This window comes from Equus przewalskii, chromosome 13 (genome assembly GCF_037783145.1).
Source record: "Equus przewalskii isolate Varuska chromosome 13, EquPr2, whole genome shotgun sequence".
Classification (NCBI taxonomy): Eukaryota; Metazoa; Chordata; class Mammalia; order Perissodactyla; family Equidae; genus Equus; species Equus przewalskii.
The window spans coordinates 37,246,873-37,272,214 of record NC_091843.1 but is presented as its reverse complement, the minus strand read 5'-3'; the positions used below and the strand labels follow the sequence as shown (position 1 = coordinate 37,272,214).

General features: G+C 45.4%; 2 protein-coding genes across 30 annotated transcripts in view; both read right to left on the bottom strand.

Moving 5' to 3' along the window:
- Positions 1-1,367: 1,367 nt before the first annotated feature.
- GFRA3 (GDNF family receptor alpha 3) lies at positions 1,368-16,955 on the bottom strand. Of its 2 annotated transcripts, XM_070570850.1 has the most exons (8): positions 16,613-16,955; positions 11,561-11,848; positions 7,287-7,379; positions 5,429-5,741; positions 3,045-3,148; positions 2,745-2,879; positions 2,266-2,354; positions 1,368-2,064 (listed from the first exon to the last, which is right to left on the bottom strand). In XM_070570850.1, the coding sequence occupies exons 1-8, from the start codon at positions 16,701-16,703 to the stop codon at positions 1,975-1,977; spliced, it is 1,203 nt and encodes a 400-aa protein (XP_070426951.1). In that variant the 5' UTR covers positions 16,704-16,955; the 3' UTR covers positions 1,368-1,974. The 2 variants fall into 2 exon arrangements, with proteins under 2 accessions (XP_070426951.1, XP_070426949.1); XM_070570848.1 differs by lacking the exon at positions 7,287-7,379 and having other exon boundaries at positions 16,613-16,862.
- Positions 16,956-17,211: 256 nt separating this feature from the next.
- Positions 17,212-25,342, bottom strand: part of CDC25C (cell division cycle 25C) — a 34,439-nt gene continuing 26,308 nt past the window's right edge. For 19 of the 28 annotated variants that reach the window (XM_008520808.2, XM_070570833.1, XM_070570823.1 and 16 more), the window contains 4 exons: positions 24,165-24,263; positions 23,510-23,643; positions 23,010-23,121; positions 20,065-22,822 (listed from right to left, as the gene is read on the bottom strand). In XM_008520808.2, coding sequence (XP_008519030.2) covers positions 22,673-22,822; positions 23,010-23,121; positions 23,510-23,643; positions 24,165-24,263 — 495 coding nt within the window. In that variant the 3' untranslated portion in view covers positions 20,065-22,672. Of the gene's footprint in view, positions 17,992-20,064; positions 22,823-23,009; positions 23,122-23,509; positions 23,644-24,164; positions 24,264-25,342 lie in introns of those variants that run through there. The other 9 variants (XM_070570821.1, XM_070570824.1, XM_070570834.1 and 6 more) reach the window with 2 other exon arrangements.

Genomic DNA, 25,342 nt, shown 5'->3' with positions numbered 1-25,342 from the left:
CTGAAAGATGTCTGTGACTTACACTTTGACATACAGTGTCTGACTCCACTGACATAAAAGTATACATACCATAGATTCTCATGTGCACAGACGTGCAGGCAACAGTTTGGAAGTTTGAGAGTGAGATTTTAAAGATTTTTACTCTCCCCTTTATAATTATCTGTAGCGTCCAAATTCTGTACAAAAACCTTATACCATAATTGCTACCTTTTTGAGTTCTTACTATGTGTCAGGCACAATGCTTTTACATGGATTATCTCATTTCTTTTGAGGTGGGCTCTATGCTTTTTCCATGTTGCATATGTGGATAATGAGGCCCAGAGAGGTTAAGCCCAAGGTCACATAGCTAGTGACTGACAAAGTCAAGTGTTCCTGGAGGATTAAATGAATTAATGCATGTACTTGCACACAGTAGGGGCAAAGTAGTACTTGGCACACAGGAGGTGCTCAATAAACGACGGTTATTATTACAATTATTGTACAGCATGCATCATTCTGCATTTTGTTTTTTAAAGATTTTATTTTTCCTTTTTGTCCCCAAAGCCCCCGGTACATAGTTGTATAGTTTTAGTTGTGGGTCCTTCTAGTTGTGGCATGTGGGACGCCACCTCAGCATGGCCTGACGAGTGGTGCCATGTCTGCACCCAGGATCTGAACCGGCGAAACCCTGGGCCGCTGAAGCGGAGAGTGCGAACCCAACCGCTCAGCCACGGGGCCGGCCCCTGCATTTTTGTTGTTGTTGTTGTTGTTTTGTTTTTATTGACTATCTTGTCTATTCCTCTGTTCTGGTGTGTGAAAGACTTGAAAAACAAGATCTGAGTCTTCTTACCTCAGAATCTCCTGCACCTAGTGCAGTGCCTTGCAGAGCCAGCACTCGTCAGATGCTTATGGAAAGAATGAGTGAATGAATGGACAAATGTCCACAGCCTACATATTCTTCTAACTACTTTGCATGGATGGCTGTTTCCTTATCCTAACAGGATTGCAAATGAGATCAAGAACCAGTCTCCCCTTTCCTCTGGCCCCTATTATGGCCTGGAGCAGACCAATAACACAAGCAGATGCTCAATAAATGCTGTGGTTGACTAAGGACACTCCCCTCTCAGCTGCTGTGGCAGATCCCAGGCAGTATCCCAGAAATGGCTGGAGCTGGGACTGAAACCAGGTCTACAGCCACACCTAAGCTATTTTTGCTTCCAACTCCATGTCACACATACAGAAAGGCTAAGAGACTTGCCCAGGGTCACAGAGCAGTTGGTGGCAGGGTTGCTGTATCTCTTGATCACCTGGCCTGTGCTCTTTTGTGTGCAACAGCTCTGGTTCTATATAAATTCACAACGTGAGAAAATGGGAAAAGAGCAGCATAGTTTTAAGTCAAAATGTTTAATCATGATCCAAGAGGCTGAGGGGTACTTTGGGACAGTAGCAAGAAGAAAGCAAGGCCCAAATGCTCCAGCTCTTGATGCTCAAATGCTCTGCATGATCCCAGGGCAGGGCAGGCAGCAGGTTCCCATCCCCCAATCATAGAAGGAGACAAGGCGGGCAGGAGTCTTGCTCCAGACTTCCTTACAATGGGGAATGTCTTTCTAGGCTGCCTCAGAAAACCCAGCCCTAGCTACCTGGAGAATGCAATAGAGAATGACTGATTTCTTAGAGCATGGGTGATCCTGGTGGGCAGGAGGAAGGGATCAGGAGAAAGCTCGGTAGAGCTGGTCACCACCAGAAGATATGAATAAACCGGGGCCACCAAGTCCTAAGGAGGGGCAGCCTGAGTCAGAAGCGGGGGGAATGAGAACTCAGCCAGTCAGCTTCTACTGTGGCCTCATCTGGAGTCAACTGGATGTACGGGATGGTGTCAGGGTTGCCACGTTGTTTACTGTGCCTCCTTCCTGATGCTCTCCTTTCCTTACCCCTTGTAGTATGCAGGTCAGGCTGGATGGGGAAGAGAGGAAGAGGGCCTCTGGGGAAGTCCAGCTACCAGAGGCTTGGGAGCAGAATCAAGGTAAGTGGGCAGGAAAGAAGAGAGGGCGCCCAGGGCTGTGGCCTCATAGCAAGGTTTTTATTCTGTGGAAGAAATGGAACGGAGTCAGCTCCACCCCCTTCACCACCTCAGCATCAGTCAAGGCCTGTCCCCCTCCCCTGAGGTGTCCATTAGAGTTCTATAGTATTCATGATCACAAGGGGGTCCATCCCTCCATCCCCTTGTCTGGGTTTCCCCAAGCTGGTCTGGTAAAGGCATGAGGGGTGTAACAAAGGGGGCCTTACCTGGTGTTGCATCACAGAAAAGGTAGAGTCTGCCCAGTCCTGGGAGAAGAGCTGGCTGTGAAAACGCATCTTAGCTGCAATGGCCTCCACTGAGGAGAGGAGAAGGTAGATTGGAAGCAGGCAGTTGTTGGAGGTTTCTCAGGCTCCCAGGGAAGGAAAGGGAGCTTCAGGAACTCTGGGATATAGGACGGTGAGCGGGCAGCAGTAGGAATAGGATATTGTCTCATTCTGCTTGCTTATTCCTTGAGCTGAATAGTATCCCTGGGGCCCAGACAGGTTGAATAAGCAGCTTGGGGGTCACTCAGGGAGTGGGAGAAGGAAGAAAGGCCAAGTCTGGGGGGAGGTAAGCCTATCCTGAGGAGGGAGCTGCTCTGCAGGAGACAGATGGAACCAGTGTGGACCACAGAGCTGACCCTTTTCCTCTCCCTGGGTTCAGCTGACCCAGCCGCAGGGGCTGGGAGGAGGTGGAGTGCACTCACTGAGGCAGGGGTTGTGAGAGAAGGACTCTTCTAGCCGCTCACACTCCTCCTGCAGGTTGCCACTGCCTCGGCAGGTGCAGCTTAAGGCAACAGTGGCGTTGACATTGCTGACAAAGTTGGGAGTCATGGAAGTCCCTGTTGGGTAAAGAGAGGATTGTCAGGGCCTATGCCAACCCCAACTTCAGCTCCTGGCCTCTCCCACTTGTCTCAGGACCACTGTATCTGGGTTCAGTCTCGAGAGCATTCTCACCCCCAGGGCTGGCCAGCCTGTGGGCTCCCTACACATGCCCCCAGCCTCACCAATCAGCCCTGTGTATGCTCGCAGACATCTGGATTGCTCTGTTGCACAGGTCCCTAGGATGTCCATGGGATGGCAGTGGGTCTGAAAATCTGCCAGGCGTGATCTGAAAGAAAGAAAATTTCAAGAGTCCTCATTGAAGCTCTGGCCTGCAGCCTTCACCCTTGCTGCCCCTTTGGTTGACATGCTCATCTTCATGCCAAGTCCTCCTGTGCTTTCAGAACCTGGCCTAGGGCTTCCTTCTCAGTGAAGCCTACTCCTGTCACAGTTAAATGCACTATCACCCCACTCCCCACAGCACACCACTCAGAATTTAGGCTCTACAATCCTTAGCTACAAGATCTCAGGCAGCTTCCTTAACCTCAGTTTCCTTGACTGTAAATAGAGATGAAAACAGCACTACCTCCTGGATTTTTGTGAGAATGAAATAAGAGAATGCACGTACAGCATTTAGCACAGTGCCTGTACTTACTAAAAGTTCAATACATGTTAGATATTATTATTAACACTCATCCTACAATAGGTAAAGCTGGTTATCTTCGGGTGATGGAATTATGAGTATGCTTTTCTATATACATTTCTGCAGTTTTCCTTACATTTTGCTTTGTGTTAGACTGGTCTTTTACTTCTCTATCACCCCCACTCAACTGTGCACTCCTTGAAGGAAGGGAAAGTATCTTAGTCAACTAGCCGAGCACTTGTTACGTAATAGTAATAGTAGGAGCTACCAGCACAATAATAGGCAGTAGAGCAGAGCGGTTAGGTACACAGACGCTAGGCCAGACTTCCTTCATTTCAAACCTCATTAACAAACCTGACTGACTACCCAGATGAACTTGAGCAAGTTATTTAACATTTCTCTGCTGTGGTTTCTTCATTTGTAAACTGAGGATGATAAAAAAATAAAAAATAGCATCTATCTTGCAGAGTTCTTGTGAGGTTTAGATGATTAATATGTGTTAAGTACTTAAAACAGTACCTAACCCATAGTAAGTACTCACTAAGTGTTAGTATTATAATTCTTGAGAGCTCTGACTATGCAATATTTTACAGAAGAGGAAAGTGGGACTCAGAGGTTAAGTAACTTGACCAAGGTTACAGAAAATTAAGTGGTAGAACCAGGTTGCAAAACAAGATTGGTGTGACTCCCATTGTCAACGAATATCACTTAAATGAATGATAACTTCAATTTGGAGAGTGTTTTGTCCCGAGAAGGCAGAGGAAAGCCAGATGAGAATTTTGCTGGAGAGTATGTATCAAACACCTTACAAATCCTCATGTCCTTTGATTTGGTAATAGCCCTTATAGCAACACACCCTCAGTAATAATTAGATTTGTGCACAAAGATTAATGAGCAAGAATGATACTTATTGCAGCATTATTTATAGCAATAAAGAAAGCAACCTAAATATCCAACAATAAAGGAATTAAATAAAGTATGGGGCATCCATAAAATGGAATATGACGAGGGCACTTAAAAATCAAGTTGTCAGGGGCCGGCCTTATGGCCGAGTGGTTAAGTTTGCGTACTCCGCTTCGGTGGTCCAGGGTTTCACCAGTTTGGATCCTGGATGTGGACATGGCACTGCTCATCAGGCCACGGTGAGGTGGCGTCCCACATAGCACAACCAGAGGCACTCACAACTAGAATCTACAACTATGTACTGGGGGGCTTTGGGGAGAAGAATAAAAAAAAAAAGAAGATTGGCAACAGTTGTTAGCTCAGGTGCCAATCTTTTAAAAAAAAAAAAATCAAGCTGTCAAAGGACTGTAAATGACAAAAAAGAAAAACCACCACCATTTATTGAGCACTTACTCTGCACTAGTAAGCTTAGCACTCTACATAAATTATGTAATTTAACTCTTGCCAGAATCCCATAAGATCTGCAATATGATCCAGTTTTTACAGAGGACTAAGTGCAACCTTAGGTTAAGTGATGAGCTCAAGGTCACACAAACCCAGTATTTAAATTCACATCTGTCTGACTTCAAAGCCTTCCTTCACCACTATTCCATATTGCCTACAATGGAAAATGCTCATAAGATATGCTCCATTAAGTGAAAAAAGCAAGATACAAACATATCCCCAAAATGCCAAATTTTCTTTGTATACAAAAGAGACTGGAAGGAAATACTCCCAAAAGTATGGTAGATTATCATCAGGTGATGGGCTTTGAGTGATATTTTTATACTTTCTGAAGTTTTTCCTCAAAGAAAAAAATATATATTCTTCTTGAGAAAAGTTTCAGAAAATATAGAAGGTAGCTATGTGGCAAAGTCCGTCCACAGTCCCTGGAGGGTCAGACCCAGCCCTGCACAGGAAGACGGCCTAGGAGTGGTACGCACCGCCCTGGCCCACCCTGCCCGCCCGCACCTGCAGCCGCACCTGCACAGTGGGTCGGAGAGGCAGAGGCGCCGCAGCTCCAGGCAGTTGGGGGCCCCTGACGGCAGCGCGCAGTTGGGGGCGATGGTGTTTCTTCGGCGCTGCCCACAGCCCTGATCGGTGGGCGCGCACGGGCACAGCAGCAAGCCTTGTGCGTGGGCCTCCGACGCCTTCTCGAAGAAGGAGCGGAGCTGCCCGAGGCAGGTGTGGCGCTGGCAGCGGGACCCCGAGCATGCCTCCCCATAGGCCTTCCGCAGCCGGTCACACTTGTCATTAAGAGTGCACAGCATGGCGAACTTGAGGCAGAGGTCCGAGTCTGGCGGGAGAGGGGCACCAAGTCACGAGTCCTCTCTGCAAACCTGCAGCCCAGCTTCCCTAGGAACCTCTGCAACCCTCCGATTTAACAAGATGGTAGTAGGAGAAAAGGGAAGACTACCCCATAAGGCCATTCCTAGTCCAGGGCTTTCCCTCTACCCACAAACTATCTGGGCATTCACGAGCCTCCCCCATCGCAGCATCCTACTCCTCAGCTTGACTAGGTTAAAAAAAAAAAAAAAAAAAAGCCATATACATCTAATACTCATTTATATAGAATTCAAGCAGCCAGAAAGCTCAAATAACCAAAATCCTTTCCTCAATCCTATGCAGTGAATGAGATCTCATGGTGGAAATCATGACCTAGAGGCCCCATAACATTCTAAAGCACTTTCTGAACTGTCCAAAACAGATGCAACAAATTCTATTTAGGATTTTTTTGTTTTGCGTCTGTCTATTCTGCTCAGTTTTTTGTTTTGTTTTGTTTTGTTTTTGAGGAAGATTAGCCCTGAGCTAACTACTGCCAATCTTCCTCCTTTTGCTGAGGAAGACTGACCCTGAGCTAACATCCACACCCATCTTCCTCTATTTTATACGTGGGACACATACGTGGCTTTATGCCAAGCGGTGCCATGTCCCCACCCGGGATCCGAACCTGTCGAACCCCAGGCTGCCGAGAAGCGCAACGTGCGAACTTAACTGCTGCGCCACTGGGCCGGCCCCCTATTCTGCTCAGTTTTAATGTCACCTGCCTGTCTTTCATTGATTGATGTATGCATAAAAGTTACCCATACTCTGAGTCTTAGGAAACTACTGTGATATTTCTATCAACAGAATATTCCAGCAATGGAGTAACTGGAACAAGTTATTCCCAGATTCCTTGTAACTAAGGGTTTGTTATGTATAAATCTTTATGCTTTTCTCTCAAAATTCTAATTCTAATATATAGAACAGACGGTACAACAAAACTCATGTCTTAAAAAGAGGGTGCCTGTGTGTGTTCCTTTCCAATTAACACAACAGCTTCACTTTCCTGAAAAACGTGCATCATTGTCCTTGCCAGACAGATGGCTCCCCACCCTGAGTCACCCCTCAGGAGTCATACTCTCTCGCCTCATTTTCCCTGACCAACACCTCGCCCATTCCATTACAATGGTTGAAAACAAGCAATTTCCTAGTCTTCAGGGACAAAAAAATATTTCCTGGCTGCCTCAAATGAAGATAAATACTCCATTTCAGCACATGTTTTTCTGGGACTGCTGCCACTCCCACCAAACCCTTTGTAGAGACCCACCTTTTGGAACTAGGGAGCCCTAATGGGCTCTCTTCGAATGCTTCCCTAATATCTATTGCTCTTTGTTGACTCTGGTGAGACCAGAGCATGCCCCACAGCTCAGACTCCCACCCTGACACGGTGCTTCCTTAGTTATCTGGCAGGTGAAGACTCTTCCCTGACAAGCACCCCAGCTTGGTCCCCTACCAGCCACCCTTTCTCTCAGGGTCTAGGCCCAGCCCCCACGTCCCAGCCTCGGCTTGCCGTCCACACCTGGTTTGAGCATGTTCAGTTTGCTGAGATTCATTTTCCAGGGTTTTCTGGTCACTGTGTCTTCATAGGGGGAGACATCCAACTCATAGTCACCTAGAGACAAGGTGGGGAGCACCAGAATCCTGAGGACTGGGCTGGCGGGGGAGGGAGCAGGAGGAGCTGAGGCTACTGAGCCAGACCTCAAGGCCCCGTGAAGAAAAGGAAAAGGCAGTCTCTACCTAACTAGCTGCAAGCTGTGCAGAGGTGAGAAAAAAAGAGGGCTGTAAATGCACATGCTGGGATCAATGAATAAACTGGGTTTAATGATAAGAATAATAAAGCTACCAGCTGTTGAGCACACTGTGTACTGGGCACTAAGGTAAAGGTGGAAAAATATATATATATCTATTTTTCAATCTCATTTAATCCTCCTAGAAGCCTTTGCGTAGGTGAAAAGAAACTGAGGATGAGAACGGTTAAGTTACTTGCTCAGGCTCACATACGCCAATAAGAAATGGAAACCTAGACTCTCTGATTGCAGAGTCTCTGCTCCTAACCCCTAGACATATTGCCTGTGGGTACATAAGCAGGCAAGGGGACTCTGTCTTGTTTTCTCTTGCTTTTGGGGAAGGCACAGTGGTGGACTCTGACCACTTGGCTATGGAGATGTATTGCATCCTAAGGAGATGAAAGTGAGGCCAGGTCCCGAACTGAACCTGACTGAGAAAAGCAGAGGAGGAAGAGACAATGCTATCAAAGGAAACACATCTCTCTCAGTCACCCACATGGGGCTGTGGGCTCCTTAAGGAGACTCCTAGGTCTTATATATATAAAATCACCACACAGCTCATACATGTGGTAGGTGCTCAATAAATGTTGGTTAATAAATCCTGTTGGAAGAGAGAGAGGTGAGCTTGCAGGTTTGTCACTCAATTAACTTTGTGAACGCATCCTGAGGAGGGAAGGAATATGGAAGATGTTCAGGAAACAGGAGAGGATGGTTTGGATACTTGGGAAGTCCTGGAGTTCCCAAGGGAAAAGAGGGAGGTGAGAGGATACAGGGAGAAGCCTCAGGGGAAGTTCTGAAAGAGAAGCGATTAGGACAAAGACTGGAAAGCAAGGAACAAGGAGTGTGGTAAATCGTATTACTGTTTCCAAGTATTTGCGGCTCACCCTGTGGGAGGATTATACACCTCCACCTGTTGTCATGTGACTTTCAGGCCCCCTAGGAGAGGAGTATACTTCCCCACCCCACTGTACGGCTAAGCCACTTTCTTTGGCCTGTGGATTGTGAGCAGAAGTGACATAAATCACATCTGAGCAGAAACTTTAAGAATGTTCAGATGGTTCTGCTGTTGTTCTCTTCCCTCTAACAGCCTGGATTCCCAAATGAATTAGACAGGTAGGGCAAAGACACAGCTGACTCTTGGAAGCCTGCAGCAGAGTGTAACATGAGCAAGAAACATATTTTTGTCGTTGAAAGTCAGATATTTAGGGGTTGGTCAGTTGTTACTGCAGCATAACCTAGCAAATTCTTATTAAAAATGCAATTGGTGTCTAGAAGTGGAGGGCTGCAGTGACCAAAAAAAATCGAAAATGTGCAGTACTGGCTTTGGTATTGGTCAGTGGATGGTGAATAAGCTGTTACTAGGGGCTGGAAAGAGAGCAGCTGCCATCATGCAGTGGCAAAGCACTTGGTAAAACTGTTGCCTGCAATAACTTGGAAGGAAGATGATATACTGAGTGAGCCTATGCTTTAACGGGAAGAAGCTGAGAAGCAAAAGGTTATTAGTATGTCTTGATTGCTACTGGCTACATTTGGCAAGGTACTACAAGAAAGACAGAAGCTCAGAGAAGAATTGGCCAGTTTGCAAACAGGGAGGAAAGAGAAAAGAGAGAATCCAGAAATTCCAGGACTCGTAGGATTAAGAAATGTAACTGGTTCTCATATTCAAATGGTAAAAGATAAAAGTGAAAAACGCTTTGAGTAATAAGGTCAATTACAACTCAGCCTTGGGGCAAAGACCAATTCAAGTATGTGGCTATCATGCCCTTTGTGGAGATCTCTCATTGATTAAGATGGTATCCCATAAATCCTGCCAGTTGGACAAATGTGCTCAGGGAAAAAAGACTAAGGTAGTGGCTCTTCCACAGAAGCCTGATAAGGGCAAGGTACTTCTAATTAGGTCTAGAAAGAGATGCATGTCTTGAAAAGGATTACAGGAAAGGCTACTGGCACACGAGGTGACAGAAATCAAAGATATAAAAAGGAATTATGCTTTAAGAAAGTTGTACTGCTAAGAGCCACCAGCCTGGATTTAAAAAGATTTTGACTATTTAAGGGGCTGGCCCCGTGGCGGAGTGGTTAAGTTTCCGCACTCCGCTTTGGTGGTCCAGGGTTTCGCTGGTTCGGATCCCAGGAGTGTACATGGCACTGCTCATCAGGCCATGTTGAGGTGGTGTCCCACATGCCACAACTAGAAGGACCCACAACTAAAATATACAACTATGTACTGGGGGAATTTGGGGAGAAAAAAAAAAAAAGACTTAAAATACCCCACTATTCCTCAGGTAGCAAGCAAACTGAGAATGCTGCTTAGTCCCCAAGGAGGCTGTAGTCTCCAATGCCCTTTTCAGATGTGGCCAAAGAAAATAAAGGAAAAGGAAGGACCTCCCAGAGGGCTGGGCCAAGAGCCCTAGAAAACAATGGATAGAGTAACTCTCCCATGGAAAGGTCTTACTGAAGAGCAATCTCTTACACCCAAGGGAGATGGCCCTTGCAACATTTGTGTAGCAGGACTTCAGAATTACTGTAAATCGGTGTCTGCTGTGTGCCTCCCGTTCCTCCCCTTTCTAACCAAGAAGATTTGTTGTGGTTCTCCTGTCCCTGTTTCATTATTGTATATTGAGTGTGTATGGTGGACAGATGACGGTTTCTAGATGAACAGGAGCCACATCCAGACCTGATATAAAAATTATCATGATGGGGCCGGCCCCACGGTGTAGTGGGTTAAGTTTGCATGCTCTGCTTCAGCGGCCCGGGTTTTGCAGGTTCAGATCCCAAGCATGGACTTAGCACTGCTCATCAAGCCATGCCGTGGTAGCATCCCACAGAAAGTAGAAGAGGACCGGCATGGATGTTGCTCAGCGACAACCTCCTTCAAGCAAAAAGAGGAGGATCAGCAACGGATGTTAACTCAGAGCCAATCTTCCTCTCTCTCTCACACACACACACACAAAATTATCATGAGATCCTAGACTTGGAGCCTGATGTGATGTTTGGATAGAACTCTTAGGGCATCTTCCACGGAATGTGGGTAGGTATATTTTGCTTGAGGAAGGCAAGGAAATGAATGTTTTGATCAAGCAGTAGACGATGGTAGATTGTATTATTGTTTCCAATTATTTTGCCGTCCCTGTAAGACTACCTATCCTCACTTATTGCCACCTGATTTTCAATGTCTCCCTGTGGGATGAGCATATACTTCCCCACCCCAGTGATGTCAGGCTTGGCCATGTGATTTGCCTTGTCAATTAAAATGTGAGCAGAAGTATTTTATGTAACGTCTGAGCAGAAGCTTTTAAAGCCATCACATAGTTCTGTCATTGCTCATTTCTCTCTGCCATGAGAAGGGAACACCCCACATAGAGGCTGTACCTTCAGCCTGGATTGCAGAATGAAGAGAACACATGAAACAGCCAACATGGAACATGAGCAAGAACTAAACTTTGTCTTGCAAGTCACTGTTTTATTACTGCAGCATAGTTTGGTAAAAGCTGACTAATACAGAGCGGGGTCTCTGGAAAGAGTCAGAGGAAGCTCCTCTCTTTGACTCTCCAGTGACTTCCCTCTCTTAGCATCTCCTGTTTGGTTAATGAGTCTCCTTTCTATTAAAGGCTGGACCAGGATGCTGCCTCTCAGTCTCTCTGAACTTAGGGATTACATTGTATTTGGAGCATATTTATGTGTTAAAACCATTTTCCTCCACCTCCTTTCCATACCCTTCTGTTCCAGGAGCTTCCCAGGCTGGGCCTCAGCCTGGCTCAGAGCTCTACCATGAGGCAGCTACATGTAGCCTAGTAAGAAAGAAGGAAGTAAGGAGAAGAGAGGGCAGTATTATAGGAGCCTAAAAGGATACTGCCAATTCCTCCCTCCACTTCTTGCTGATGTCAAATGCAGAGTTTCATTATCATCCCGTCAGAATCTACCATGTGGCCCTTATGCTGAAGGACTGAAAAACAACCCCCAAAAGACATCTTCTCTAGCTTAATCCACTCTAGGATTGGGGCCTCACCAATGCTGCGGGCAGGGTGAACGGTCCAGTAGATGTCCAGGCAGGCAGCTTGGTTCTTCATGCGCCGGTGGCATGTGCAGCTCATCAGAGAGCTATTCCTGAGGTGCTGTGCTACCTCCACACAGTCTACAGGGACGAAAGGCTCCTCTGCGGGTGATGCGGTGTTTATACTAGAGATGCAGGAATTCAGGTGGTGGTAGGTAGCATTGCAAGTGGGATTGGCCTGGCACTTCCTCCTGGCCTGGATACAGTTGATCATTAGCCGACCCTCTGTGGGGAGGGGATCCCCTGTGGGGGAATAGAGACCAGGTGAGGCTCACAGAAGGTCAGAGGAGCTGGCTGGGAGAACAAAGTTGTAAGGTAGGGTGGGGGGATTCCAGATGAAACTTTGGGCAGAAAACTCTTGGGATGGCACAAAGGCCTTTAGGAATAAGTGGGGAGAAGGAAGTCCAGCAGGAGCAGAGAGTCTGCAGCTGTCACAATCTGGACAGAACAGATCAAGCCCAAGAAGAGGTGGGGATTTGAAGAGAGGCTGCTCGGCCAACTGGAAGTGGAAGGGGGACAGTTGTTTGAAGCTGAACCTGATGACCCTGCCAGGCACAGGGAAGAGTGCCCTGGGCAGAGCTATGCCATGGGCAGGGCTAGCGTCATAACCAGAGAGTTGAGAATGTGCATGGGGTTGCAAATGAGTTAGCAACAACTTTGAGTCTTCCATTAAAAGTCACTTAAAAATACCTTTTGGTGAGAACTGGTTGGGGTTGGGGTGAGGAGCTTTTGTTGATTCTGTCACTCAGGAACACCAACGTTAGTTATAGCTTGGCCCTGAAGGAAGGCCCTGCATCCTAAAACTTAGGGTCACTGTTAAGGGGTGAAAGAACATCATCATCCCCCTGGTTTTTCAAGGCAAAACATATAGGAGTCATTCTTAATTCTTCTGTTTCCTTCATATTCTACAGTCAGTCCAACAAGTCCTGTCAACTCCACAAAATATCTAAAATCTGTCTACTTCTCTCCACATCTATCACTACCTCCTTAACTCAAGCCACCGTCAACTCTTGTCTCAACTATAGTCAAAACTCCTTATTGGTCTCCCTGATTCCATTTTCCAAATTCCTTCTCCCATACCATTCAGCCATCTTTTTTTCCAGCTTTATTGAGATATAATTGACATATAACATTGTGTAAGTTTTAGGTATACAATGTGATGATTTGATACACATATATATTGTGAAATGATTACCACAATAAGATTAGTTAACATATCCTTCACCTCACATAATTAGTATTTTATTGTTATTGCAGCCATCTTTTTTAATACATTTTTTTAGGTTGGAAAACATTTCTGTTGAGGTAAAATTCATGCAGCATAAAACTAACCAACTTAAAAGGTACAATTAAATGGCATTTAGTACAGGCACAGTTTTGTAGAACCATCACTTCTATCTAATTCCAATATATTTTCATCACTACAAAAGGAAACCTGTAACCATTGAATAGTCATTCTCCATTCTCCCTAGTCTCTGGCAACCACTAATCTGCTTTCTGTCTCTACAGATTTACCTATTCCAGATAGTTCACGTAAATGGAATCATAAAATATGTGATCTCTTATATCTAGTTTCTTTTACCTAACACACTTTTTTCAGGTTTATCCACATTGTAGTATTGCATCAGTACGTCATTCTTTCTTATGCATGAATAATATTTCATTGTTAAGGATATACTGCATTTTGTTTATCTATATATCAGCTGATGGACATTTGGGTTGCTTCCACCTTTTGGTTATTGTGAATAGTGCTGCAGTGAACAGACATGTACAAGTATTTGCTTGAATACTTGTATTCAGTTCTTTTGGGTGTATACCTAAGAGTGGAATTGCTGGGTCATATAGTAATTCTACATTTAACTTTTTGAGGAACAGCCAAATTGTTTTCCACAGTGGCTGCACCATTTTACATTCCCACTAGCAATGTGCTAGGGTTCCGATTTGTCCACATACTTGCCAACTCTTGTTATTTTGGGGGGTTTTTGTTTTCTTTTTTTTATATAGCCATCTCATGGGTATAAAGTGGTATCTCATTGTGGTTTTCATTTTCATTTCCCTAGTAACTAGTGATGTTGAGCATATTTTCATATGCTTCTCAGCCATTTGTATATTATGTTTGGTAATAAACTTTTTATTGAAGTATAACATACAGAAAAATGGACAAATCAAAAATGTACAGTTCAATGAATTTCAAAGAGAGCACACCTATGTAACCAGACCCCAGATAAAGGACTAGAACGTTACCAGCCCCCCAGAAGCTCTCTGCCAGTCACCATCCCCCCAAGGAAACCAGTACTTTAATTTCTAACATTAGAGATTAGTTTTGCCTGTTTTTCAATCATACAACATGTGCTTTTGGTATCTTGACTTCTTTGATCAATATTATTTTTATGAAATTCACTCACACTGCTAAGTACAGTTGTAAACAACTTATTTTTGTTGCTATACAGCATTCCACTGTGTGAATATAATTCTAATGCTGATTGGCATTATATGAGATTATCTCTTAAAAACTGTAAATAAGATCATCTCATTTCTCTGCTTAAATCCCTCCAACAGCTTCCACTGCACTTAGCTGAGATCTAGTTTATATTCCCTGGTTACCTTGTAAGACCTGGTCCCTGCCCTGCTCTCTAACCTCCTCCTAGCTCTCTGTCTCCAACTTTCCGCATGCCACACTGGCCTTCTTTCTGGTTGCCACTGAACAAATATATGCCCGCCTTAGCGTTTTTGCCCTAGCCTTTCTTTCTGTTTTGGAATGCTCTTCCCCCAGATCTTCACACGGCTGGCCCCTTCTGGTAAGTCAGTTTGCAACTTAAATGTCATCTCAAAAAGGCCATCCCCAACCAACCAATGTAAAATAGCCCCCTAGCTACTCTAACACATTGTTACTCCAATTCTCTGCATAGCACTTATCACGACTTATTTTTTGACTTGATTTTTTATTGATTATCTCCCCCTCTAGACTTCCACGTCTATCTTACTACTCTGTCGCCAGTGCCAAGAACAGTGCCTATTATTTGTAAGCTCCCACTATTTAAGAAATAACCAGATAACAGAGACATTCTGTGAGTCACCTCTGTAACTTCTCTGGGTCCCTTCCCTCTACTTACAATCAGAGTCCCCAAATTAGGAGGGGCCTCAGGGTTTAGTTAGTCCAACCTCCTCTTCTAATCATATGATAATCAATTAGATTACTTATTAAAATTCAGATGTCAGAACCCCATCCCAGAACTACTGGATCAGAATCTCTGGTGATAAAGCCTGGGAATCTGAATTTTAGCAAGTTAGCTAAAGTTTGAGAATTAGTGCCATATTCAATGCATAAATAAAGACAGGCTCAGTAGCACTGATTTTTGCTTTTGCTTCAGTTCCAAAATGCCTCAGCATAGCATTGTTACTCTTTATTTAAAAGTTTGATATTTTGTTCATCAAGGATTTTGGGGGGCATTAATTTTGATTTTTAAAAATATTGCATTAAAATATTCTTTACCTTGACTACTGAGTTTCTTGGCACCCCCTTCTGTCACCTCACCTTAGTCCTAGCCCTGCCTGGGACAATTTACTTCACTTTCTGGACCTTTTCCAAATGTAAGATGAGGAGATTGGATTAAACCAGAGTTTCTCAATGGAGGGGATGGGGAAGAGAGAGGTTAGGTCCCTTTTGGGGGTATATTAGAATTTCCAAAGGGAATGTGTGGTTCAAAAAAGCGTATTTGATAATTTTATATGTGGAAGATGAAAACGAAAGCTTTTGAAATTTCAAAAAACATTTAAGGAACATATGAGATTTTTATCTTTACCAAAGGGAGAAACGGATTTAAACAGTTTGAGAAATAGTAAGTGTTTAAGATGTTACTTCTGGTAGGGACCCAATAAGCGCTTTCTGAAAAAAATGTTGCAGGTCCACGTCTCATTGCTTTAACTGGACTAAATATTGAGTCATAACAATTTTCAAAAGGAAACCTCTCTAATTTCTTAGCTGATAGTTCACAAAATTTGAGTGGTGGATTTAGGGGCATTTGCATCTCCACAAAAGAAGGTGGGAGCCTTGTTAAATTTCATCATAATAGGGTGGAACTTGTTCCCTTAAATTGGTTAAGGTGTCCACATTGGAGGAAAAGGTGTTTAATGTTTACCCCCAATCCTGACATGCAGCCATACCTAGGGTTAGTGAAATTTCCTGGGCAGTCAAATCAGATTAATGATGTCTTGATGCCCTGATTTACTGATGGAGTCAGTCTGGACAGACCAGTCCTTTCCTTCCTTCTTTCCATATCTGTCTCACAGCTAAGATTGGATTTCTGTAGTACTACCTTGTGGACCGAGGTCATAGGGTCAATGTGTGGTCACTGCCTCAGGATTCCCTCCAGTCAGGCTCCAGGCAGGAGCCCCATACCTGAAGAGGGGTTTGTTGGTGGTGAGCAATATTCGCACAATACAACCAAATAATAACGTTGGCAAATTGTGAGCAGCAGTTTACAACCCTAATTTGTGACAAGTCAGTTTTAACAAAAAACTTCTCTTTCTTACTCTGTACCTAGTGACCACTTCCCCAGTCCTTACAAGGGGAGGAAGAGTTGAACTCCCTGTCGAGCAAATGGCAGTCCTGCTTCTGATTCTTCCTACCTCCTAAAGATGCTGTCCTTGTAGTAGCCTGGCTGCAGTTGTTTTGTGACTGTGCTGAGGCACCTCAAAACACAGAAGAGGGGGCACCGAGGACGAGGAGATGCTTGGGTGACCTGACCATTGCTGGTACTCAATCTACAACAGTTCAGACACTGCTCTAGGCAAGAAACCCAGCCCCTTCCTGGCACCCTGGGCTTCCTCCTCCAGTTGCCCAGGCTAGGACAGAAAGGACGCCCGGGACCAGGCAGCATGCGGTGTCTGAGCCCTCTCAGGACAGCGGGGACCCAGGCCCCGCCTTCCCGCTCCCCTCCCCCGCGCCTCCCCGAAGCCCTGGCCGGAGCGGGCTTCGGGCTTCGTGTACGCACAGACGACACTCACCGGCTCCGAGGGGCACCGGCAGCGGCAGCAGCAGCAGCAGCAGCAGCAAGAGCACGGGCGGCGGCGAGCACGGGCTCGGGGGGCGCGCCATGACGGGGTGCAGACGCCCGGTGGCCGCCCCCGGGGGCGCTCTGCCTGCGCGGGCGCCGCGCTCCCCTCGCTCCTGAGGCTGGAGCTCTGCGAGTGGGGCTCTTCGGCCGGCGCCTCCCACAGCCGCCTCCCGCCCCTCCTCGCAGCGCGACGCCCACACTCTCCCACCAGGGTCCTGGGCGCCGCCCTCCAACTCCGAAGCTGACGGACGCGCCACGCCGCTGCCTCTACTGGACCGAGCAAGCGGCGGGGGTGGGGGCGAGGGAGGGCAGGCGCCCCGGGAGCGCTTACCCTAGCCGGCCCACCTGCCGTCTGCTGCCAACTTCGTTTAGAGGAGGAATTCTTCGCAAGACATTGTGGAAGCTGCCGCTGAAGACTCGCCATCTCGAGGGTCCAGATATTTATCCAAAAAAGCATTCCTTTTCACTTTCTGGAACTCCCTCCCCACCACCCCCAACAGTCACCGCAAATGAAATCTTGTAACAAAATTCGAACCAGCACAAGGGCACTTGCATTTCTAGTATCTTTTCTTTTAGAATTTGCACATGTATGATTTCATTTCCCCCATAAGTATCTTCAAGGGTAAGATTCAGTTGTCATTAACCCCAATATTCTGCCAAGATGGGTGCCAGACAGGTGAAATAGCTTTGCTGGGAGCAGATCTGAGGCAGATCCCGGGACCGTTGCCAGACTAGACTCCAAAATTCAGCCCCTTCTGTGTTATCAGGGAGGAAAAAGGATTAAACTTCCCTCAGACTAAATAGCAGAGATTTCCCTGGACGAAAAAAAAGATCATTGAGGAAGGTGGCTGGAGAGACCATTTAGGAGCCTCATCATTTTCAGATGATGTTTCAGAGGGCAAGCTACTCTACCAAGATCTCTCGCTAGATAGAAACACAGCTGTGCCCAGAACCCAGGATTTCTACCCATAAGGATAAGGATATTTGTTGGGCCCAGGGCAGATTCCCACCTGGTCCGAGGGTAAAGATACAGGCAGAATGTCTTGGAAGAATGGGAACTAACCAGTACTTAGAGAAGAGAGTGATGAACGGAAATGCAGGGTTTCTTCCCCTAACCCTCCAACCAAGCCCTCTCCTTACCTCCACAGCCGGCCTGGCAGAAGGCCAGGAGGGAGGGTATCGAGAAGCTCAATATAAACCTGTAAGATTTATTGGCTGCTGCTTCTGAATATGGCCATCCTGCTGTGGCCTCTGGGGGGCATTTGCCGATGTAATCAGCCCAGAAAGAGAGTCATTCCAGCCAGGGGTGTAAATCACCCTTCACAAAAGCTAGGAGAGAGACATGTGGCCCTAGATAAGGAAGGAGACTGATGTGGCCTCTGTGCCCTTTCCTCCCTTCTCCTGCCCAGGGGGAGCTGGTTCCTGAGCTGTAATGCACTTTAAATGGAGTTTGTGCTTCATTTTAATCTATATTTGCCCTGCCAGTCTTATAGGAGAGCTGGGAAAGTGAACATCTGGGTACTCAGCTTTTGTACAGGGCCTGTTTCCCCCCAGCTCCACCCTACCTCTATGTACCTTTCCCAAGCCCTCTCCTCCAGTAAAGTTAGGAAACCTGTAGCGGGGGAGCTGATAGCCCCCCCTTTCCACTTCACTCTGGCAATAGTTTCAAAACAGAATTTACAAAGAGAACAGTAACAATTTCAGGTGGTTGGGATGCTAGGAAAGGGCTGAGACCTATGAATCAACAAAGACAGGGGGTAGTCAAGGGGTGTCACCTCTGCTTTCCTCCTCCTTCAGCAACCAAGCCAAATCAAGTTCGGGGTAGGAGGTAGGTTGGGAAAAGGCACTTTCTCAGGGTGCCTACTCAGAGTATCTACTCAATGCTATCCCCATGGAATGGACCAGGAAGGCAGGAACAAAGTCAAACTGATGGGCTAAGAGCAATGCCCAATTCCACCTGTAAGAGGTCAGCCTTATTGTGAGAGTAAATGAGATGCTTGGAGCATATTTCTGTCTGGGTACTGCAGTGGAGAGCCTGACATCATTGGGCCTTTAATGAGGATTGGTAACTAAGGCTAGGGGAGGGTTGGGGAAACCTCTGCAAATAAATATGACTCCAAGACTAATATTGACAGCTCCTCCAGCACCCCCTCTCCCCACCAACCATGTTCTCTGCGACTGCCAACACCTGCTAGATAAGCAGCATTGCCGTTGGGAACCTGGTGGATAATGACAAATGAGCCAGTCCCTTCTACAAAGATGATGTTACTCAGCCATCGTTCAATTCAATATGTCTTTTGAGACTGATTATGGGTCCAGCTTTGTGCCAGGTGCAAAAATGATTAAGACACAAACCCTGTCCTGGGAGGGCCTTGCAGTCCACTGATTGGGGCTCAAAGGTCCAAAGGTCCTGTATCTTACTCCACTTTCATTTGTAATCTTGGTTTTCTGCCTTCTATCAAGAACCTCTTTCACTGTTGAGCTTTAATTCCTGCTGCTATCCTAGCTAATCTCAGAGTATTAGCAGTATAGTGAATAATAGTTAAGAGCACAAGCTTGGGGGCTGGCCACGTGGCCAAGTTCGCATGCTCCGCTTCGGCGGCCCAGGGTTTTGCCGGTTCGGATCCTGGGCGCAGACATGGCACCCTCATCAGGCCATGCTGAGGCGGCATCCCACATGCCACAATTAGAAGGACCCACAACTAAAAATACGCAACCATGTACCGGGGGGCTTTGGGAAGAAAAAGGAAAAATAAAATCTTTAAAAAAAAAAAAACAGAGCACAAGCTTTACAGACTGCCTGGATTCAAATGCTATTTCCAACACGTGCTGGGTGACCTTAAGCACGTCACTTAACTTTCCTGTGCTTCAGTTTCCTCATCTGTAAAATAACAACAGTAGCTACTTCATATAACAGTTGTGAGGATTAGACACATTTAAATTGAGTAATGGGTTTAGCATAGTGCCTGGCACATAACAAGCACTGAATAAATGCTACCCCAGGTGGCATGCAGGAGTTAACTATTCTGTGAACTTAGCCAGCCCCCCACACCTGACCTGCTGCTTTGGAGCTGGAAGCTACAGTACTTCCTCCTTTGGCTGAATATACTAGCGGGCCAGAGTGTTTGTAAGGATGGGAACGAAGAGAATTATTTTCTACCTTTTCAGTTTCTTGAGGGCAGGGACTGTCACATCTGAATATCTGTGGTACTTAGGAGTGACAACCCTAGATATATGTTTAAAGGCATTGGTGTTTCCCTAACATTCTGCCTTAACTAAATGGGGAAAGAAAATCCTCCATGCCTCCCAATTTATACTCCTGATAAGGAAAGGGAAATGCTCCTCCCCTCTCTGTAGCAGAGGTCAGCCAGCTCCTAGGCTGAGATTGACAACCAGAAGCAGTTTTCAGTCCAAAAGATTTCCATTCTTTATTACTTGACTTCATGATGGACAAATACCAGTCAGAGCAAGGACACCGGTGCAGAGCTAACCCCCTAAGACGGCCTTGTGCCGAGGTTCTGAGCTAGGGTCTTAGTGTCTGCCCTCAGCCTCATTTCCCAAACCCAAGCAACCCTATGACCTGGATTTCTCAAGAACCTACAATTGAGGCTCTTACATATTTAACACCTAATACAGTGCTAACTTAGGAAGACACATTGTTCATTGATGAGGATTTGGTAACAACAAAATTCATTAAGGAGCCATACTGCCTGGGTAAAAATCCAATTCCACCATTCATTAGCTGTGTGATCTTAAACAAGTCACTTAATCCCTCTGTTCCTCAATTTCTTTATCTGTAAAACATGCATAAAAATGACTACCTGCCTCATAGGATTGTTGTAAAAATTAGTTTATATATATAAAATGAGTTCATAAAAAGTTTTGTATGCAGTAAGCAGCTGAAAAGTGTTAGCTACTGTTGGTATTGTTCCTTAAAATAACATGAATCAAATCACACGGTACCTATATAGTTGGAGAACATTAAAAGAAATCATATGGGAAAATGTTGCCCTTTAGGCAAATACAACTTTTCACAAAGTAGATAACTAAGTAAGTTCTAGTTTTTTGTTTTGTAACTCAGAATTTCCACTTAACTGAGATAATTGAAATGTGAACACATGTGCACCAATCTCTTCCCAGGTGGGTCCTTGGTTCTACCTTTCTGGGGAAAATTATCAGGAAATGACCCAATAGGGAAGGCAGTAAGTCGGGGAGCCCTCCTCACACTTGGAAGTGGAGGTGCTTCAAGCAGTTTCCTCCTCACACTAACTAGAGTTCCTTCTTGGGGGTCGGGCAGTGTGTGTGTGTGGGGGGGGGGGGCGCTGGGACAGAGGAGCAGCATCTTTCCCTTGGCCATCCCCACCTAGTGTAGCAGCAGCTTTTCTCTCCCTTTTGCCCCCAGCCCTTCTGAGCTCTGAGCTCAAGGGCTCAGGGAGAAGGCCAGAGAGGTAGCTTCCCTCTGGACAGACAGGCATGAGCTAGGAGAGCTATGACCGGAGGCGGTAGGCTTCAGTGGCTGGCTTAGAGAATACAGCAGTGCCCTCTGCTGTGAAGCATGCATGTGGCACTCCAGGAGCAGAGCACTTGCAAACCGTGCAAAATCAGAGCAGCTACTGCCCTCCTTCCCTCCTGCTCACTTGTAAAAATTCTCTCTGCTCCAGAACCCAGCAAGATGTCATTTTTGTCTCTATTCTATCTCAGTCTGGGCTTCAGAGCCCTTGGTCCTTTTCTGGTCCTGTGCTATGACTACTACTAGGATAATACCAGAGAATGACAATGTTCAATCAATTCCACTGCCACCTAGACCAAGTATGGCTGTATCTTACTATGCTGACAGAGCCTACTCGCCTTAAAGAGCTCTAAGAAAGGAAACCCTGAGCTATTGTTGAAGACTGCAGTTCACAAAGTCTCCCTTAAGTCCAACTGATCTTGCTTGGTACTTTTATATTCTTTGATTCCTGTCTTCACATAGCACAAATCTCTACTTCCAAGCATCCTAAATCCTAAACTTGTCTTTGTGAGATGTGAAATGGAGTGGGGAAGAGTCTGGGAAATGGGAAAAGTTAAAATCCCATTGAGACTGTAGATAAGGAACCTTCTGATCTCAACTCAGACCTATCAGCCGCCTTAGAGAATGTCAATCATTGTGGTTTTCTGAGCCTAGATACCAGAGTGCTGAGTCTGGGGCACACTTTCAGCTAACTCATACCATGGAATGATCTAGGAAAGGAAAGCCTGAAATATTGCTGAAAAATGCAGGTTAAAAGGTTTTCCTTAACTCCAGAGCAGTGGTTCTCAAGCATTGGTGTGCATCAGAATCACCTGAAAGGGAGATTACTAAACCCCAAATTTCTAGGCCCTAACCTCAGAGGTTCTTATTTAGTAGGTCTGGGGTGGGGCTCAAAAATTTGCATTTCAAACAAGTTCAGATGATGCTGATGGTCCAGGGCCCAAACTTTGAGAACCACTGGTCTAGAGAAAAGCATCATGGCCTCAGCTCTGAACAGAGATGGTTACACCTTTATGTCTGAAGGAGACTGACCTTATACAGATCTTCTAGGGGCAGACTGGGCTCACAATCACATCCCTCATTCTGCAATGTTTATTTTCCCATTTAAGAAAAAGAGAGAAAGGGAAACAAAGAAGGAAAATACAAAGATGGACAACTCTCTTGCATAGCCAGAAGCACAGGGAGAGAAAGAGCTGGCTGGCTTGTGAGAAGATATGAGTAGTTGGGAAGAGAATGCAACTGCTTCCTGAAGCAACACAAATATGTATGCAACCCAAGGCTACAGCCTTATAGAGCCAGCTCCAGGACTTAACCACAAGCCAGCAGCTTTACTGAAACCTAACCAATCGCCAGGCCTGGGATTCCATTAGTTTGGCAGCCTGTTGATTTGCAGACATCTTTTAACAATCTTGGGTTAATACATAGAAGATAGCCTCTTTCTGCTCAGAGTTTCTACAGTGTCTTTTGACGACTCCCAGGCAGCCAGGGGCTGACCCGTTATCATGGGCTCACGTCTTTCACCAGCAAGGCAATCTGCTCCTGCAGCTGCCGCTCCCCTTCCCATGCTTTGTTCTGGCTCCGACACCTCAGCAGCTCAGCCTTATGGTCCTGGTGATGCATAGGGCAGTAGCTCTGTGGTTCACATAGCTCCTGAAAGGTAAAGGACAGAGTAAGGGATCCTCTAGACTCCTGAACTCTGCCTACTAAGTATAATAAGGAGGCTAAGAAGGAGCAGCAGTTTTTTTTCAGAGGGATTTGCACACCCTGGGAGTTGCATGTTAACGTTGGCTCCCCCAAGTCTGAGTTCCCCTGTTGCCCCACATGCCCTTTCCTTTACCATATATTCTGGAAAGAAATCTCTGTAGCCCCCTTTGAGGATATATAGCTCTGGGTAGTACAATGCAGGATACCGGTTCAGAGCCCTGTCCTCTTCTCTCAGAGAGCGGCACCTTTAGAGAAGATCCAGAGATGGGTGGGGTAGAAAGAAGCAAGGTTAGGATTTCATTGGCCATTTACTGGGGATGGGGAGAAAGACTAGACTATTGCTAACTCCAAAAAGGACCTCCAGATCTCACTATTCTTGCAAAACAGGTTCAAGTAGCACACTTTCTCCTTTCCTCCATTGATGGCTCATTCCCAATCCTTTTTTCTTCACTGCTCCACATTTTTAAATTGTAGAAACCCTTTCCTTCCACCTCCCTAACATTCTTCAAACTGCAGTAGAAAGCATTTGTTCATTTCAGTCTCTGTCTGAACTGCTCTGGGAAGGTTCCCTGGTTGTAAGTCTCAACTCAAGATCCATTTCCACCACCCGCCCTACCCCATGTAGACACTCACATTCGGGGACCCCTCTCTGAGGAGAATTCACAGTGGAACACGATGATTATTCTTTTCTGGGTGTCCAAAGGGACAACGGGCTTCTTCAGAAAGAAGTTATACAGTTCTTCCTGACTGTACAAGTTTAAGGCTCCCTGTAGAAGAATTTTAGTAAGTACTTCCTTAAGGGCCTGTGGACAGTTCCAAAACTTAGAAATAACTGGGATACCATCTTGGGATGTTTGGGCCAGGAAGGCTAGACTAAAAGCACTTTCAGGGCAGAGACCTAATTATATCTCTCTATCTACCCCCAGGGCCTAGCGTAGAGCTTGGTATGTAGTAGTGCTTGATAGATGTTTGTAGAACTGAACCACCCTAAAGTGTGGAAATCATTGTGAGGAATGTCTATGAGCAGTAAGTGTTTGCCAAGTGTTTCTCAGTCCTTGGGTTAATGCTTTTATTTCCAGGTAGGAGCCCTTGGCTCCTATAGAAAAAAGGGAGATTGGTCTAGGAAGGAAAGAGAAAGTAAATTGTTCAAGATGTACAGAATTGGAACAGGAATGAGGACTTCAGCCTTGATGTACTCCAAATGTATAATCTATGCCCTGGTTTTAGAGTTCATAAATAGAAAGCTATTTCCAGCTCCTCCCTACTAATGACCCCAATGTAACCTCACCTGGATGTGTCCTCCCAGGTACTCATATGGATAGCGGCAATCAATGATATAAAACTTCTCAATCAGACCCTGGAACTTCCCCGACAGCAAGGCAGCCACCTGCACAGAAACTGTGATTGAATACCCTGCCCACTGTCACTCCGAGGGAGAGAAGAGCCAGTCACACAGTTTCTTATTTGCACTCCCTTTAGTCACCCAGGACTCCACTGTATTCCCAACCTCCAAAGTCCTCCTGTGTTTGAAATGTGGCAATGGCTCAACTCCACTCCACATAAGAGGATGAAATAGAAAATGGCCTTTTTGGAGAACCAAAATAGCTGGTATTGCCAGGACACCAGGGAAAACCATATTCAGGCTACTCATCTGGAGGCAGGCATGGCTGCAATCAGCCTCTCAGAAGACACCCAAGGGGCCCAGGTAGCAGCTACAGAAGCCAATTTTGCATGAAGAAATGGGAGATGGTTCCCCACCCTCCACTATAAAGGAAGAAAGCAAGTCTTTCAGAAAAGGATATGGAAGGAAAGGGTTAATACCCAGAGGAGGAAACTTAAGCTACTTGTAGGAGTGTAAATTGGTTTAACCTTTCTGGAGGAAACTTTGTGAATACATATAAAAATAAATATAGTTACACTTTGACTCAGCAATTTCTTTTCTAACATCTTAAGTAAACAGGAAAGTACACAAAGATGTGGCACAATAATATTCATCTCAGCATTGTTTTAGGTTATGAAAATATTACAAATAAATATTCAATAATAGGGGTTTGGTTAAATAAATTATACATGTCAGTATAATAGAATATTACATAGCCATTAAAAGGATAATACAGATATCTTTTTATTGATATAGAAAGATGTTTACAATGTCTCACTAAGCTAATTGCAACACTACATGTTCATTATGATCCTATTTTTATAAAACATACGCCAGAATAAAATGTGGAAGGCCATAGGAAAATATTACTAGTTGTTATCTCTGGTGGCAAGATTATGGGTAGGGTGACTAAATAATTATTGCACAAACCAGGACACTTTTGAGAATGAAAGACAACACTATTAATAATTACCCTGCATTAATAGGCATAAAAGGGATTATAACATGTAAACCAGGATGTAAGGTCACCCAAATTGGGTGATTTTTCCTTTCTTTTCTTTCTTTCCTTTTCTTTCTTTCTTTCA